Raw genomic sequence first — 14644 nt, 5'->3', positions numbered from 1 at the left:
ACAACGGTTAACCAATCATGTGCAAGTATACCCTTAATTGGACCATAATTGACTCCGCCTTGTACCTTTCAGTCAGAACACTGGAGCTGCCACCTTACAGGGTGGTGGGAGAAGGGTCAAAGGTTAAATGCATGTAGCTGTCTAAATCGGTTAGATGTATTAAGTGAACCTACACTTTGCTCCCCCCTTTCAAAACCCTGAAGATTTCATTTAATACAATCTAACCTTTATGAAGACAGACCATCAGTGGTTCTTTATCGTTCTTTATGAAGACAAAAACAACTCTCTTAACCCCAAGTCCTTTATTTGACTAGATATATTAATACAAAGGTCTTATTGGTAACAAGCTGTAGTTAAACATTAACAACGGCAGCAAATATATACATCTTGTAAGTATGTCAATATATTATTCTCATAGTCTTAAAATCTTCAATATATATAGATATAATATCCATGCTGAAATATTTTCAAAATGATGCTTGTTACTTCAAATACAAAAGGATTCATCAATGCTATGTTTTGTTCAGAAATCTGCCTCCTCCCCATTGCAGATGCTTGGAATTTACATAACAGTTTCAATCCCAGTGACCTTGACATTTTCCGTATGCTAAACTTCCTTAGACATGGACCATTCCCTTGTCTGTGTTTTGAGGATTGCTGTGATGTTCTGAAGAACGATAGTTTATTATGTTTAGAAAGAAAGTAAAATGTAAACGATAAATTTTGTACTTTGAGATGTTAAGGTATTAATGCTGAAAACATCACTGTAACATTGTACACACTATACTGGGTAACATCTGTACCTTACAGAGCACATCAACATCATGACGCCTTATCAAACATGTGACAAGTAGGATCATTGTAACATTGTACACACTATACTGGGTAACATCTGTATCTTATAGAGCACATCAACATCATGACGCCTTTAAACATGTGACAAGCAGGATCATTGTAACATTGTACACACTATACTGGGTAACATCTGTACTTTATGGAACACATCAACATCATGACGCCTTTAAACATGTGACAAGTAGGATCATTGTAACATTGTACACACTATACTGGGTAACAACTGTACCTTATGGAACACATCAACATCATGACGCCTTTAAACATGTGACAAGTAGGAACATACAATTATATAAATATTGTTATCATACCATTCTATATACATTATCAATAAACATTAAAACATGTTCAGATACGTTTTAAGAACAACAAATATCGTAATCATGTCAAAATACATGGGATGTTTAAGCATGAAGGTGAAAAAGTCTTCATCACTGGAAGATATGTGGACTTGTTTATCACAAAAATAGATGTAAACTTGATAACGTGTAAAAAATGTCTGTCGTGTAAACAACATGTGTAAACATGTTTGTGACTCCCTCCTCTGGTACAACATTTACAAAAATGTAACTTTTTACACAATTGATATAAATCAGACCTATAGTTTCTAATATCTCCAGTCTATTCTGTGTATTTGTAATGTTTTTAAAACTGGAATGATTTTAGAAGGAAAATTAAAAATTTGATCTCAATGGAGATTTTATTATAGCCCATGCTGGGACTGGGACCCAAATTTTCAAGCCGACGTTAACTTTGGTTAAAATCACATATCACAGAGAATAACCAAACAAACATACTAGTAAGGCCAATCCAGCATACCTTTTATTGTATGCATGTGGTATAACTTCATAAAAAATGGCACAATGAATATACAGGTGTTTTATAAAAATATATATACAAAATATTTACAATTCCAATGAATTTGAAACTGGAAAAATTGAGGTAGTGTCTCACTCTTATATGTATCAATAGTTTGCATGATAGACAATAAAAAACTATGAAACCAATGTCCCATGTGTTGAGATCATGGTTTAACATACGGACAGCAGTACCAGACTGTTACTTAAATTTCCCCCATACAAAAATACTGTATTGTAACTTATTTTTGTGATTTTTCACTCAAAATTAAATTTTCACAAATTACATATTTTGGATCTTGAGATATGAAAAAAATAAAATGGATGATTTTTTCAGTGAGACAAATATAGATTAGAGTTTTATTCACCAATTTTATTACGATTTCCTAAGTATGTTATATAAAGTTTATGTCGTGTAACAAAAATAGTGAATACTGTGCCTTAAAATATCTCGCCACTTTTGTCTGTCACCGTCCAAAATACAGCTTATACTTTAAGGAACTAGCAATGTATCTTGCAACACTGAGTATAAGTCAGACTATTGAAACTAAACAGTTTTCTTGTTCAATCTTGTGTTTATCTGATATTGATGTTCCGCTGAATTTTGCCTGAAAACTGACGCCAAAGTAATTTCTCTGCACTGAAATATAGTTCCAAACTTCATCTGACATAACAGCGATCTTATGAATTTATTTCAACAACTGTTTATATTTATAAACTTAATATCTAAGTAAATCCAGACAGTAATTCTGTCGAATTACGGCACAAGCTAAATACAGCAGTTTTCTGTCACTGACAAATACAGAAAAATATATGTGGCAGGTGTATTCCGACAATGGCAGTGCCAGTTGAAGGATAAAACTTGTTGCAATAACTATCAAAATCATAGGGAACTTTCCCACTTAATTACAAAGCCCTGATGTCAGAGACAAAACTACAGTCATATCATGCTTAGTGAGTATTCTTGTTTGAGTAAAAATCCTTCCAGTGACTTATGAGAAAAAGCAATGCTAAACATTAAAAAAAAAAATCTTAGATAGCCATCAGTGAGTCATTCCTATTTTGCGACCACTCGGAACCGTGTCTTTAATATACAAATCCATGACGGCTGTCCATTGTCCATCTCTGTTTATAGTTGACCAAGAGGAAAACTCCCGTGTTATTTATGGAAGATCCAAAAAGAAAAAGAATGACAACCTTTGAACTCAAAACAATAGTCATATTCCCCTTTTTTAAGTTTTCATACAGCAAACATTTCACCCTGACACTTTACACAACAGTTCAGAGTGAGGTTGTCAAAGCGGGTGAAAGGGTGGAAGCGGTCAATGATATTGATGGCAGGATCCCGAAGAGCACTGGCTATGTGCTTCTGAATATCTTCTGGGTCAGTTTTCTTGGACAGGAACTGGAACATATGGTATTCCAAATATTTAAAACAAATCTTTAAAATGATTTAGAAATATTCTGAAAACTATATTTTGCAATATATTAGAAGAGATCCCCATCATTGTATCATCTATAATTGTTCTTTATAAGTTTTTTGTCATCTTTCCTCTTACTTGACATCAATGACATGTGATAACAGGTTAACCAATCACATGGATACATCAATAAATATGAGAACTTTCATGTGAAATTTAAAAACACAATCTGTCTAACACACAAAGAAGAAAAAAATGAATTTACATAGTAGTAGCATCCAGTGCTTCTCCAGAAATGTAACACTATCTTCAATTGCCAAAAGAAAAAATGGCCATCTGTTAGCTTTATGATCACTCTCAAAATTAAATTACTTCCAAACTTCTCAAGAAATTGCTTTAACAAATTAAGAATTGATAAAGGAGGCATGAAAGACAAATGACGATTGATTGCAACAGCTCTGTGCCATCTGATGATGATGGGCTGAAAATTGGGTAGGAAAGCAAGTCAAAAATTCTTTTCATTATTTTGGGAGGTGGGTGGGGGAATACATATACAGAATTAATCTTGACTTTAAAATTGTTGAAAAACATCAGGGAAGACTCAAAAAACAGGTTTTCTTAGATTATTTACCTGAAATAATGTTTTTTTATTTTTTTTTTTTTTTAAGATTCTTTCATTACAGTAAGTACAAGATATAATATGCAAAAGGTTGTAGAGAATGCTCAGGGCATAACTCCAGAAAAATTGAAATCTAGAGGTAAACTCTACTGAAACAAAAGAAATATCCATTATTTTATATTATTACATACCTCATGGGCACGTGACTCGGCGAGAGTGAGGCTGTTCGTCCATTGGTCAATGTTTACAACAGTATCCAAAGCAACATGGCTTGGCAGTAGTCGATAACGGATGGCTTCAGTCAGCCTCAAGTTCACGCGTGCAAGGTCCAGGCTATTGGTAGAAGCCACCCCCATTGACTGCTGGGAGTTCAGTGGGTCAAATGCTGACTTAATCTGCTGCAGAGTCCTTTCAGATAGATAATTAACATCTAGGTAACTTGGGGATTGATTATAACACACTTCTATTGTACTATATACAAAACCATGTTGTCAAGTCTTAAAATATTCGATGACTTCATCACAAAAATTCACTCTCATTATCACTTAATGGTGTATCATCAGTACCCATCTTCACTGATGTGATAATTAACAATCAAGGGGAGATAACCTTGATTTCTGATTATTGCATAAACACAGTCCAGTTGATAATGTCAATCACCATTTCTACAAGAGACCCATGGGCCTAAATTGTCACCAGCTGACTAATCTCAACCAAACTTAAACTGCAAATGGCCATAACTCAGTCATTCAAATCAGTCCCATTCCTGAACTTATCTCAGATTTTATCAAAACTGCATACCAAGTTACATCAAAATCTGTATATATTTATTCAAATTCTCCATGCTAATAAAACTTTAAAAGGGCCATAACTCTGAAAATTATGATAAGATTAATCACATTGTCAACCTCGTCCGATATCTTATTTATATAAGGCCACATACCAAGTTACATCAAAATCTGTATATATTTATTCAAATTCTCCATGCTAATAAAACTTTAAAAGGGCCATAACTCTGAAAATTATGATAAGATTAATCACATTGTCAACCTCGTCCGAGATCTTATTTATATAAGGCCACATACCAAGTTACATCAAAATCTGTATATATTTATTCAAATTCTCCATGCTAATAAAACTTTAAAAGGGCCATAACTCTGAAAATTATGATAAGATTAATCACATTGTCAACCTCGTCCGAGATCTTATTTATATAAGGCTACATACTAAGTTACATCAAAATCAGTGACAATGATGACAACAGTCAAACAACAATCGTTACACGTCACCATGACCGATGGTCAGGTGACCTCATGAAATTGAATCCATTTTTCCAAAGTTGAAAAAATATGTTTCAAATCGGATTTGGACAAAATCCTGTGATTGCTACGGAAGAAAGATTTGAAAGATTTGCTTTGAAGATATCCCTACTGGGCCAACATGATCAAAATTCACTCATTCGCTGACATGTTGACAATGCTTCTAAGTAACTTATTTTCATTTCACTACCATTGCTATCTATTCATGCATCTTTTATTTATTGGAGAAATTAAAAACATTATAATCATTTATGATGTAGAACTTACTTGTATGTTTCCATAAGGTTGGAGCGTATTTCATAACGCTCATTCAACACCTGTTGGAGTGTACTCTGTGACTCTTCACACAACATGGACAGGTAGGCCTTTGAGGAAGCTAGCTCGTCAATCATCACCCTAGCAACAGAAATTTGACTGATAAATCAACATCACCCTGGTAACAGAAACTCAACTGATACATGTAAATCAATAATCTCCATGGCAACAGAAACATAACTGATAAATTAATCGTCACCCAGGTAAGAGAAGCTGAACTGATAATTAAAACTGGCAAAAGAAAGCTCCATGGTCAATCAATCATCACCCTGATATCTCCCTAAACATCAATCCTGGTATAACACTGGGTGTTGGTGTCTCCCTAAACATCAATCCTGGTATAACACTGGGTGTTGGTGTCTCTATAGACACCCATCCTTGTATGACTTTGAGTGTTGGCTTCTATCTAAACACTTGTTCTGGTATAGCCCTGGCTGTTGCAAGGATGTAAAACCACAAACAAACAGTTTTTACTTTCTAAATATTCAAGGTACCATTTTTGTTTCTTCTTGCAATTGTTTTCATATCATAACATATCTACCATACCCTATAATAACACTAAGGATAAGTATAGGCAGGATACAGATGTTGTTTTACATCTCATACCGTTATATAACATTATATGATGTAGTAGAATTACAGTTTATACGATGGTCTCTATAATGAAATACCTGCTGGCAAGGAACTTGCTCCTCCACATATCGGCTTGAATAGACACCTTGTCAATGTGTTCGTAATCCTCTGTACGTCTTCTAGCGAATGTGCCAATCTCTGTGGAAAGCTGTGCTCTGTCCCTATAGTATAGAAATACAAAATCAAAGTACTGAAAGTACTGAAAAGCTAATCATGTTGATAATATATACATTTGTAATTCTTAACGTGAGATATAATCCATCACAAAATTTTATAGAAGATAACATTCAACAGCCAAATTTGAAATTTTGAATACATTTTCATCAAATCAATGAAATTTGTGCAAAATGTACAGTTCCTGGGAACAATTTTAATTTCCAAATAATCATTTGTTTAGCAACCGTAAAAACTTGCGCATAAGGTGCACAATTTTTCAAGAAAAGTTGAAAGTGGTAATTACTCTTGGGGAGTATACACATTGTGTAGCTATAGGTTTCTCATTTTTTTTCTTTCTTTTTTCTTTTTTTTTTTTGAGGGGGAGGGGGAGGGTGGGGGGGAGATCAAAGATTTTGCAATTCATAATTGATTGCAAAGATTATCTGGTACATCAAATTTATGAGCAATTTATAAGAATAAATATAATTATTTGTGGATATATATCAATCTGCAAGACAGGACTTTAACGGTAAAGACAGTGGCCTGCGTGGAACATTTAAAACTACGTCCATTATATGACCACCTTTTGAAACACATTTTTAACTGTTTAGAAATGACAGGATTCATTGAATGAGTCACACTGGGAACAACCACAAAATGTGGTGTGAACTCTCAAGCTTAAACTGAACATCACCAGAAGTGTTTAAAAAGAATTCTTGATTAGTTCTATAAAAACAATATTATGAACAAAACTAAACATCAGAATGCTTGAATTCTAGGGGAACATATAAGACATGATATTGGAATACTAACGGGTTAGACAATTAAGGATTCATTTTACAATAAAGTTACAATATGCATCTCCAACTTTCCAATAATCCTCTTTTCTTTTTAAGAAATAATTCCTTCTTTAAATGACCTATCATCCAGTAAGAATTCTGCTGGTAATGAATTACAACAAAGTGGAATTACTATTGTTCAAGATGGCTGCCAGTGGCCATTTTTGATCTTGATGTCTGGAATTTTGTTTCTCAAGTATTTCTGACTAGACACATCCACGTATTCAGTATGGATTCCAGTAATAAATTCTAGATAAGCATTTTTTCCATCTCCACCAGTATCTAAAGGTAAATAGCATTGATAATTTACTCTGTAAAGGTCTAATCATGTTTATAATTTACCCTGTAAAGGTTTAATCTTGTTTATAATTTACCCTGTAAAGGTTTAATCATGTTTATAATTTACCCTGTAAAGGTCTAATCTTGTTTATAATTTACCCTGTAAAGGTTTAATCATGTTTATAATTTACTCGTAAAGTTTTAATCATGTTTATATTTTACTCCGTAAAGGTTTAACCATGTTTATAATTTACTCTGTAAAGGTTTAATCGTGTCTTTAATTTACTCTGTAAAGGTTTAATCATGTTTACTCTGTATTAATCATGTTTATAGTATACCTGGCTAGGTTCTCCACTCTGAATTGTAAGTCATCTCCCACAGAAGCAACTAGTAGTTTCTTCAGCTCAGAATTCACCTGTAACACAAATCTCCATTATAGTGTTTACATTAACTAAACTTTCCATCTTTATTAAACAGCAAAATCTCTGCAGAATTAATTGGTGATTTACATATGTAATACAGTGAAAAGTTTCAGTGTAGAAATATTTATATAAAATATGAACGATCAGAAATTCCAGTCATTCAGCAAATTATCTGAACTAATCTCAATACTACCCACAGAATGTTATAAGGTAAGTATAAAGGAACATATAGAAACAACAATATACTTACATTTTTTAAAAATAAAAATATTGATATAAATGTTAAATTTATAAATCACACTATTTTCAGATATCATTAGAATATCATTAATTCACAATTAAAACTTCATTAAAATGTGAAAAATCATTAATCATGGTCATTAATTTCAGTTGACATTAGTGTTAGAAAAATGTTCTTAACTAGTTATGTCATTAATGTAACAGAAGTCATTATTAATTTCAATGCCTCTGCTTGGATTCAAACCCATGACCTCTGGCTTACTAGTCTGACACTCAACTGATCAAGCTAAAGAGATGTTCTCTAAAGCCGAGCGGTATATTGCAGCTAGTATTTTACCAGAGTTACATTAACAAAGAGTTTCCCTCAGATGCAAGGATCCCCGGACCTTTTACTTACCAACAATTTCAACTCCAAAATTATATCTTTGTTTTAATTTGACAAATTATATCCAAAATGTTTTGACAAATAAACATTCCATAAACTTGGTTGATACACACCTGAAACTGAACATCAAGTTGTCTCTTCATGTTCTCCATTTCTTTTTTCAATCTTCCATTTTCATCTTTTAGCTCACAATTTTGGTTTTGAAGGGATGCTATTTGGCTCCCTATTGGGTCAGGAAAAGGGAGACACTCTAAGGAATGAACCTTCATCAGCTGGTCACAGTTCTGAGGTAAGGTAGTCTGTTCCACTGTTCCTGGTAAAGGGTCTACCTTACTCACAGGTTTGACTACAGGCGGACTGGCTGTCTTTTTAATGCTTTGGTCCAGCGACTCTGGACTGGGGAGGCTAGATGTTGACATCACTACTGCTGTTGGTTTTTTGCTTTGGAAATTGTATTTTGGCATTGCTTGTCTCAACAGTACTGTTTCTTTAGGCCCCTGACTTGTCTGAGATGGAGTCTTAGTTGCACGTTTTGATTGCTGTTGAGGATGGTCTGTGGAGAATGAGGACTCGACCTGCACTAAAGGTCTGGGCAACACTTTATCGGCAGCAGGCACTGGGGTTGCCATGTCTGTTTATCTGAAACAATATCACAAATCAATAAATGAAAAACCAAAGATACTGTGCTTTGAAAATTTATAGAGCTGATATTTCTGGGATGGTAGGCGGGCAGGGCGGTGGACAGTTTGGGGGGGTGGGGGGGAATCTGACAGAAAGAACTCTAGACACAAATAATTAGCAACGACATAGCATACTTAGGAGATATACACAAATACACTGAACAGTCATGATCACTATGTAAATCATAGTTATCAAGATCAGTAACGACAGAGCTTATGTTTAATTATCCCAATTTTTAAGCATCACTGGTTGGTATTGCTACATTTTGGTGTACCAAGGGTACAGTACAGGTAGATCTAGATATTTCAGCACAGCCTTCATTACAGCACAGATGTCATTTTCTCCTCTTGAATGTCATAGGTGCTCTATATGAATATGTCGGCAAACAGAGGAAGGGAGGTAACTCAGCTAAACCCTGTAATAATTTTTTGAATCTATAACAAAGAATTTTTTGCTGGCATCTGAATTAGCATGTTTACTATTCCACTGTTCCTTCCTCATCAAGTTCTTGTCTGTTATATGGAAATTTGTTGTGACAAACCTTGTCTTATAATGTAGTATTCACCAAAGTAGTAAACAACACAATTACAATTGTTTTGTAATAACTATACAAGAACAGAGAAGCAATTTGCCTCCATCAGAGATCAAATCGTGTTCTGGTCACTGCTCTACTGTTTGAGTTTAAAGAAGTTCGCTCTGGTGCAAAACTGGAAGGTGGGCATAATCTCTGCTGTACAACTTCCCACTCTTAAAGTGTTTATTCCCAAACACCACATTCCAGCTTTCTGGCTGCAGTAAAGCATATAGCTCTCTGTCTCCTCTAGCTAGCACTTAAGGTAGTCTACTATATGGCATTGAAAGTAGCAGGACGGAAACAGTGTTCTTCCAATGGTAATCAAATCCTTAGCCGTTTGGCTTGTCAGTCTGCTGCTCTACCTAAGAGAAAATTCTGGATAGAACAAGGAGGGTCTAGAAGGTGACTAAGAGAAAATTCTGGATAGAACAAGGAGGGTCTAGAAGGTGACTAAGAGAAAATTCTGGATAGAACAAGGAGGGTCTATAAGGTGACTAAGAGAAAATTCTGGATAGAACAAGGAGGGTCTAGAAGGTGACTAAGAGAAAATTCTGGATAGAACAAGGAGGGTCTAGAAGGTGACTAAGAGAAAATTCTGGATAGAACAAGGAGGGTCTATAAGGTGACTAAGAGAAAATTCTTGATAGAACAAGGAGGGTCTAGAAGGTGAAGAAGGTGACTAAGCGAAAATTCTTGATAGAACAAGGAGGGTCTAGAAGGTGACTAAGAGAAAATTCCTGATAGAACAAGGAGGGTCTATAAGGTGACTAAGAGAAAATTCTGGATAGAACAAGGAGGGTCTAGAAGGTGACTAAGAGAAAATTCCTGATAGAACAAGGAGGGTCTATAAGGTGACTAAGAGAAAATTCTGGATAGAACAAGGAGGGTCTAGAAGGTGACTAAGAGAAAATTCTGGATAGAACAAGGAGGGTCTAGAAGGTGACTAAGAGAAAATTCTTGATAGAACAAGGAGGGTCTAGAAGGTGACTAAGAGAAAATTCTGGATAGAACAAGGAGGGTCTAGAAGGTGACTAAGAGAAAATTCTGGATAGAACAAGGAGGGTCTAGAAGGTGACTAAGAGAAAATTCTTGATAGAACAAGGAGGGTCTAGAAGGTGACTAAGAGAAAATTCCTGATAGAACAAGGAGGGTCTATAAGGTGACTAAGAGAAAATTCTTGATAGAACAAGGAGGGTCTAGAAGGTGACTAAGAGAAAATTCTGGATAGAACAAGGAGGGTCTATAAGGTGACTAAGAGAAAATTCTGGATAGAACAAGGAGGGTCTATAAGGTGACTAAGAGAAAATTCTGGATAGAACAAGGAGGGTCTAGAAGGTGACTAAGAGAAAATTCTGGATAGAACAAGGAGGGTCTAGAAGGTGACTAAGAGAAAATTCTTGATAGAACAAGGAGGGTCTAGAAGGTGACTAAGAGAAAATTCTGGATAGAACAAGGAGGGTCTAGAAGGTGACTAAGAGAAAATTCTGGATAGAACAAGGAGGGTCTAGAAGGTGACTAAGAGAAAATTCTGGATAGAACAAGGAGGGTCTAGAAGGTAACTATAATCTATAACAATTAAAGCCTTATGCATCATTTGGCAAAATTATGTGATTTGGAAATTTTCTGAAAAAAACTTTCACTTGATAATTATGCAAAGAAAGATTAAAACACACTTTAGCTGAGCGGTGTCTATCAAAAATATTAAAACTAGAAAATGTCTGTAAGACATGAATGCCCCCGCCCCCCCATGTGAAATAATAGTAAAAGGTCCGAATGAAGTTGTTAGGTGGTATATACTGATTTGGGACAAATAATATCGGGACGGGACAAACATGTATATGCCCCCGGCCATAAATGGCGGGGGCATAACAAATAATATTAACAAACGTGGGCCCCAAATAAAAGACAAACCAATGTTATATGAAGTTCTGAAGGCCACTACCAAGTAAATCAGTTTACTTGGCAAAGACAGAAATATCGGTAAAGTGTGATGTCGCATCTGCTGTGCACTCTTTGTAATATATCATAGGTCTGATACGGATGTATAGTCATTTGAATGCTACCTTTATAGTCTGACTAGGACCCTTACATTTTTATAGTAAAAACTGACCTCACATGGCAACATCTAAAGGACTTTCTGGATTGTAGATGGAAGCATGTTTACAAAGAGTGAATTTCAACAGGATTTTGATTCATGATTTAGTCTTGAGTATTTCTCAAGTGAGTTATGTATTTTTCTGGTTGCTGGTCATCGACATTGTTTATCTACTGAGATATGAGTATATCGAGGAGTCCAAAACTAACGGCAGAATGATTTACCAAAACAAAAACCAACCCAAATCTACCCCCAAAAAATGCAAAAACTACCAAAATACACCCAAAACCTTCTTCAAAACATTTGCAAACTAACTACCCCAATCACCCAAATTCTTTTCTTTAACACCCAAATTCTACCCAAAAATCAACTATTACATCACATAAAGATGAAGATACAATCTCAGTTGCTGTGTCCTAATGACGATAGAGAGAAGAGATAACCCTTACATATTGTCTATCTGTAACATATACAGATTGCTGTCGATTCAGAATAAAAGTGTATGTTTTATTACAATAGTCATTTCCATTTCAAATGAAATTAGTGAACCATACAATTTTTTCATTTCAACTTTATAAAGGTGTATGCATATGTGCAATCCTAATACTATACGTAATAGGTCTGCAAAAGAAAAAGAACAAAAAAAGATTTTTTTCTGCCTGTTTTACTGACATTATTAATAAATAAATAAATTATTGTCTGTAAAGCATATACATCTGTCACTGAGGTGTTAGGGTTACAAACAATATTGGGAGCCATAATTTCACAAGGTTTTGTCAGGTAGCAGTACACAGTTTTTCGGTGTGGCCATGGGCAACAGTTTTTGTTCATTAGATTACCCCATTATAAAGGTTTTACTTAAAATTTAAAAAATAAATCCTTGCTAAAATTGGCCTGATCATGTTGAAGTGGACAATGTGAGGTTTAATATTTTTCAGAATAATATTTTTTGCATTGTGTTAGACAGTCTTGAATCGTGTCTACAGATCAAGAACTAGCTTATACAGGAAGTGAAATTTTCCTGGTGTTTACAGGTGGTCATGTTGTGAGTGCATTCCGATTTGGAATTTGCTGAAATTTTAGTAGGTTTTTACCAGGACAGTATTGTTGATTTTAAGACAGGTGTTCAGATGTAAATTTCTTCTATAAATTTGTGGTGTTAGGTTGGAATTTATAGAATTTTTGCATTTTTAACATTTTTTTGAGTTGGCAACCATGGCAATCAATGTCAGAAACCAGATGAAATTTTTGATTTACACAAATTTTATTTCTCTACTATTAATATAATTGGTATGTAGTTTATAAATATGTAAACATGTAAGGATGTATTTTTCATAAAAAAAAATCTGCTATACCTGTATATCTCAAACACGACCTATAATTTCAGGAAAAATGCAAGTTAACGGTTTCCTGCTGCCTTATCAAATAAATAAGGTTGTGATAGTTGTTTTTTTCGTCTTCTGAATGTTGTTTGGGTAGATCATAGGGTATTTTTTTTTTTTTGGGGGGGGGGGGGGGGTTAGCTTTTGGGTGTTTAGCGATAATTTTAGCCGTTTGTGGGTAAACCATTTCACCCCAAAATTAATACGCCAAGGATACATATATATGGACTGAAGGTCTGGAATTCGTGCCAAATCCCTAAATTAACATACGTATCTTGGTTGATTAATAGGAATATGTTTGTGTGGTTACATTTTATATTCTGTATAATGAGAGGCTTTGATGAAATGACAGAGCATCTAGCGTAGCCGGAAGCAATGTGAATTATGTCATAATAACCTATTTATACTGGAGTTTGTCAGAATGTGTGTATTCCAGTCATATTCATGGTGAAAGGGTTAGAATGTGTGGAATCATGTTTGATGTTCTCGAAATAACAGGCAATTTCGACAAACCTTACCTTGATCAGTGCTTGTTTACATCTGCTGAAAGGCGGTGACGGTCAAAATACAATCCGGATAAAGGACTTCACTAGAAATAATGGCCGCGTAGTAACAGATTTTTTTTATCGACTAGATAGGCCCGATATAGTGGAAACTAGACTTGCACAAGCCCAGGAACATCCTGGGGTTGCGATCACGATCGCTCTCTGCACCCGTGGAATTTCTTGGTTAGCTTTAGACGATTTGGTGCCGTAGATTGTGAGTTCGAAGCCCGTTAGAAAGTTTTTAACTAGAAGCGGCCAGAATCGTAACTGGGGGAACCAAACTTACAAGTATAAACATACCTTATAATGCGACTGGTTGAGTTAGTCTTTCCACCAGACGCAAACATAGCAAAATTATCCAGTTTCATAAAATAGTTCACGGTTTATCACCGTCATTCCTTACTGATCTTCTTCCATTCGTCAATCCGACATACATAACCATAACACTAGAGACGCAGCGACCTTCCGTCCAGTTGCATGTAGAACACAATTATACAAAGACTCTTCTCTTCCTTCGGCTGTAGATCTCTGGAATTCCCTACCTGTTCATGTTAAAGATAACCCACCCCTTTACACACTGAAGAATTATTTAAATGGCCTTACATCCAATATTCCGACTTATTTCTTTAATGGTTCTAGACTAGGACAAATTCATCATTCCAGACTACGAATGCAATGTAGTTCACTTAAGGACCACCTTTTCATGAAAAATCTAGTTGCAAGTCCTATTTGTAATTGTGGTATGGGAAACGAAACAGCTGAGCATGCCCTCATATCATGTTCTAATCATACAAGATGTAGACATCTTTTTCTTTGTCATCTTCTTCCCGTTGATTCTGTTGACCTTCCTCTTTTTGGCGATACATTATAACTACTTGCAGAAAAGGAAGCTATATTTGATAGTGTCCAAACTTACATATTACACTCTAAACGTTTTGAGAATTAGTAGAGAGATACTGCCAACACTACTTTACTTTACCCCTGATATATACGTTAAACCTTGTCTGTATTAAAATATGAATTAACA

General features: G+C 35.0%; 1 protein-coding gene across 1 annotated transcript; it reads right to left on the bottom strand.

Annotated features, from left to right (window-relative positions):
* Positions 1–297: 297 nt before the first annotated feature.
* Positions 298–13615, bottom strand: LOC132561966 (golgin-45-like). Its single transcript, XM_060226686.1, has 7 exons — positions 13591–13615; positions 8454–8979; positions 7632–7708; positions 6058–6180; positions 5339–5467; positions 3944–4160; positions 298–3117 (listed from the first exon to the last, which is right to left on the bottom strand). The coding sequence occupies exons 2-7, from the start codon at positions 8967–8969 to the stop codon at positions 2953–2955; spliced, it is 1227 nt and encodes a 408-aa protein (XP_060082669.1). The 5' UTR covers positions 8970–8979; positions 13591–13615; the 3' UTR covers positions 298–2952.
* Positions 13616–14644: the final 1029 nt, after the last annotated feature.

Source organism: Ylistrum balloti, unplaced genomic scaffold (genome assembly GCF_031769215.1).
Source record: "Ylistrum balloti isolate Yb309-2 unplaced genomic scaffold, AGI_CSIRO_Ybal_v1 Utg371316, whole genome shotgun sequence".
NCBI classification, from domain to species: Eukaryota; Metazoa; Mollusca; class Bivalvia; order Pectinida; family Pectinidae; genus Ylistrum; species Ylistrum balloti.
The sequence above is the reverse complement of the archived record's forward strand: the minus strand, read 5'-3'. Positions and strand labels throughout refer to the sequence as shown.

Excerpts from the sequence above, each read along its gene's own strand:
- LOC132561966 (XM_060226686.1), bottom strand. The coding sequence starts at position 8,969 with ATGGCAACCCCAGTGCCTGCTGCCGATAAAGTGTTGCCCAGACCTTTA. Across the intron at positions 7,709-8,453 it reads AACTTGATGTTCAGTTTCAG|GTGAATTCTGAGCTGAAGAA; the intron begins GTGTGTATCAAC and ends TTTGTGTTACAG. Across the intron at positions 5,468-6,057 it reads AGCAAGTTCCTTGCCAGCAG|GGTGATGATTGACGAGCTAG; the intron begins GTATTTCATTAT and ends TTCTGTTGCTAG.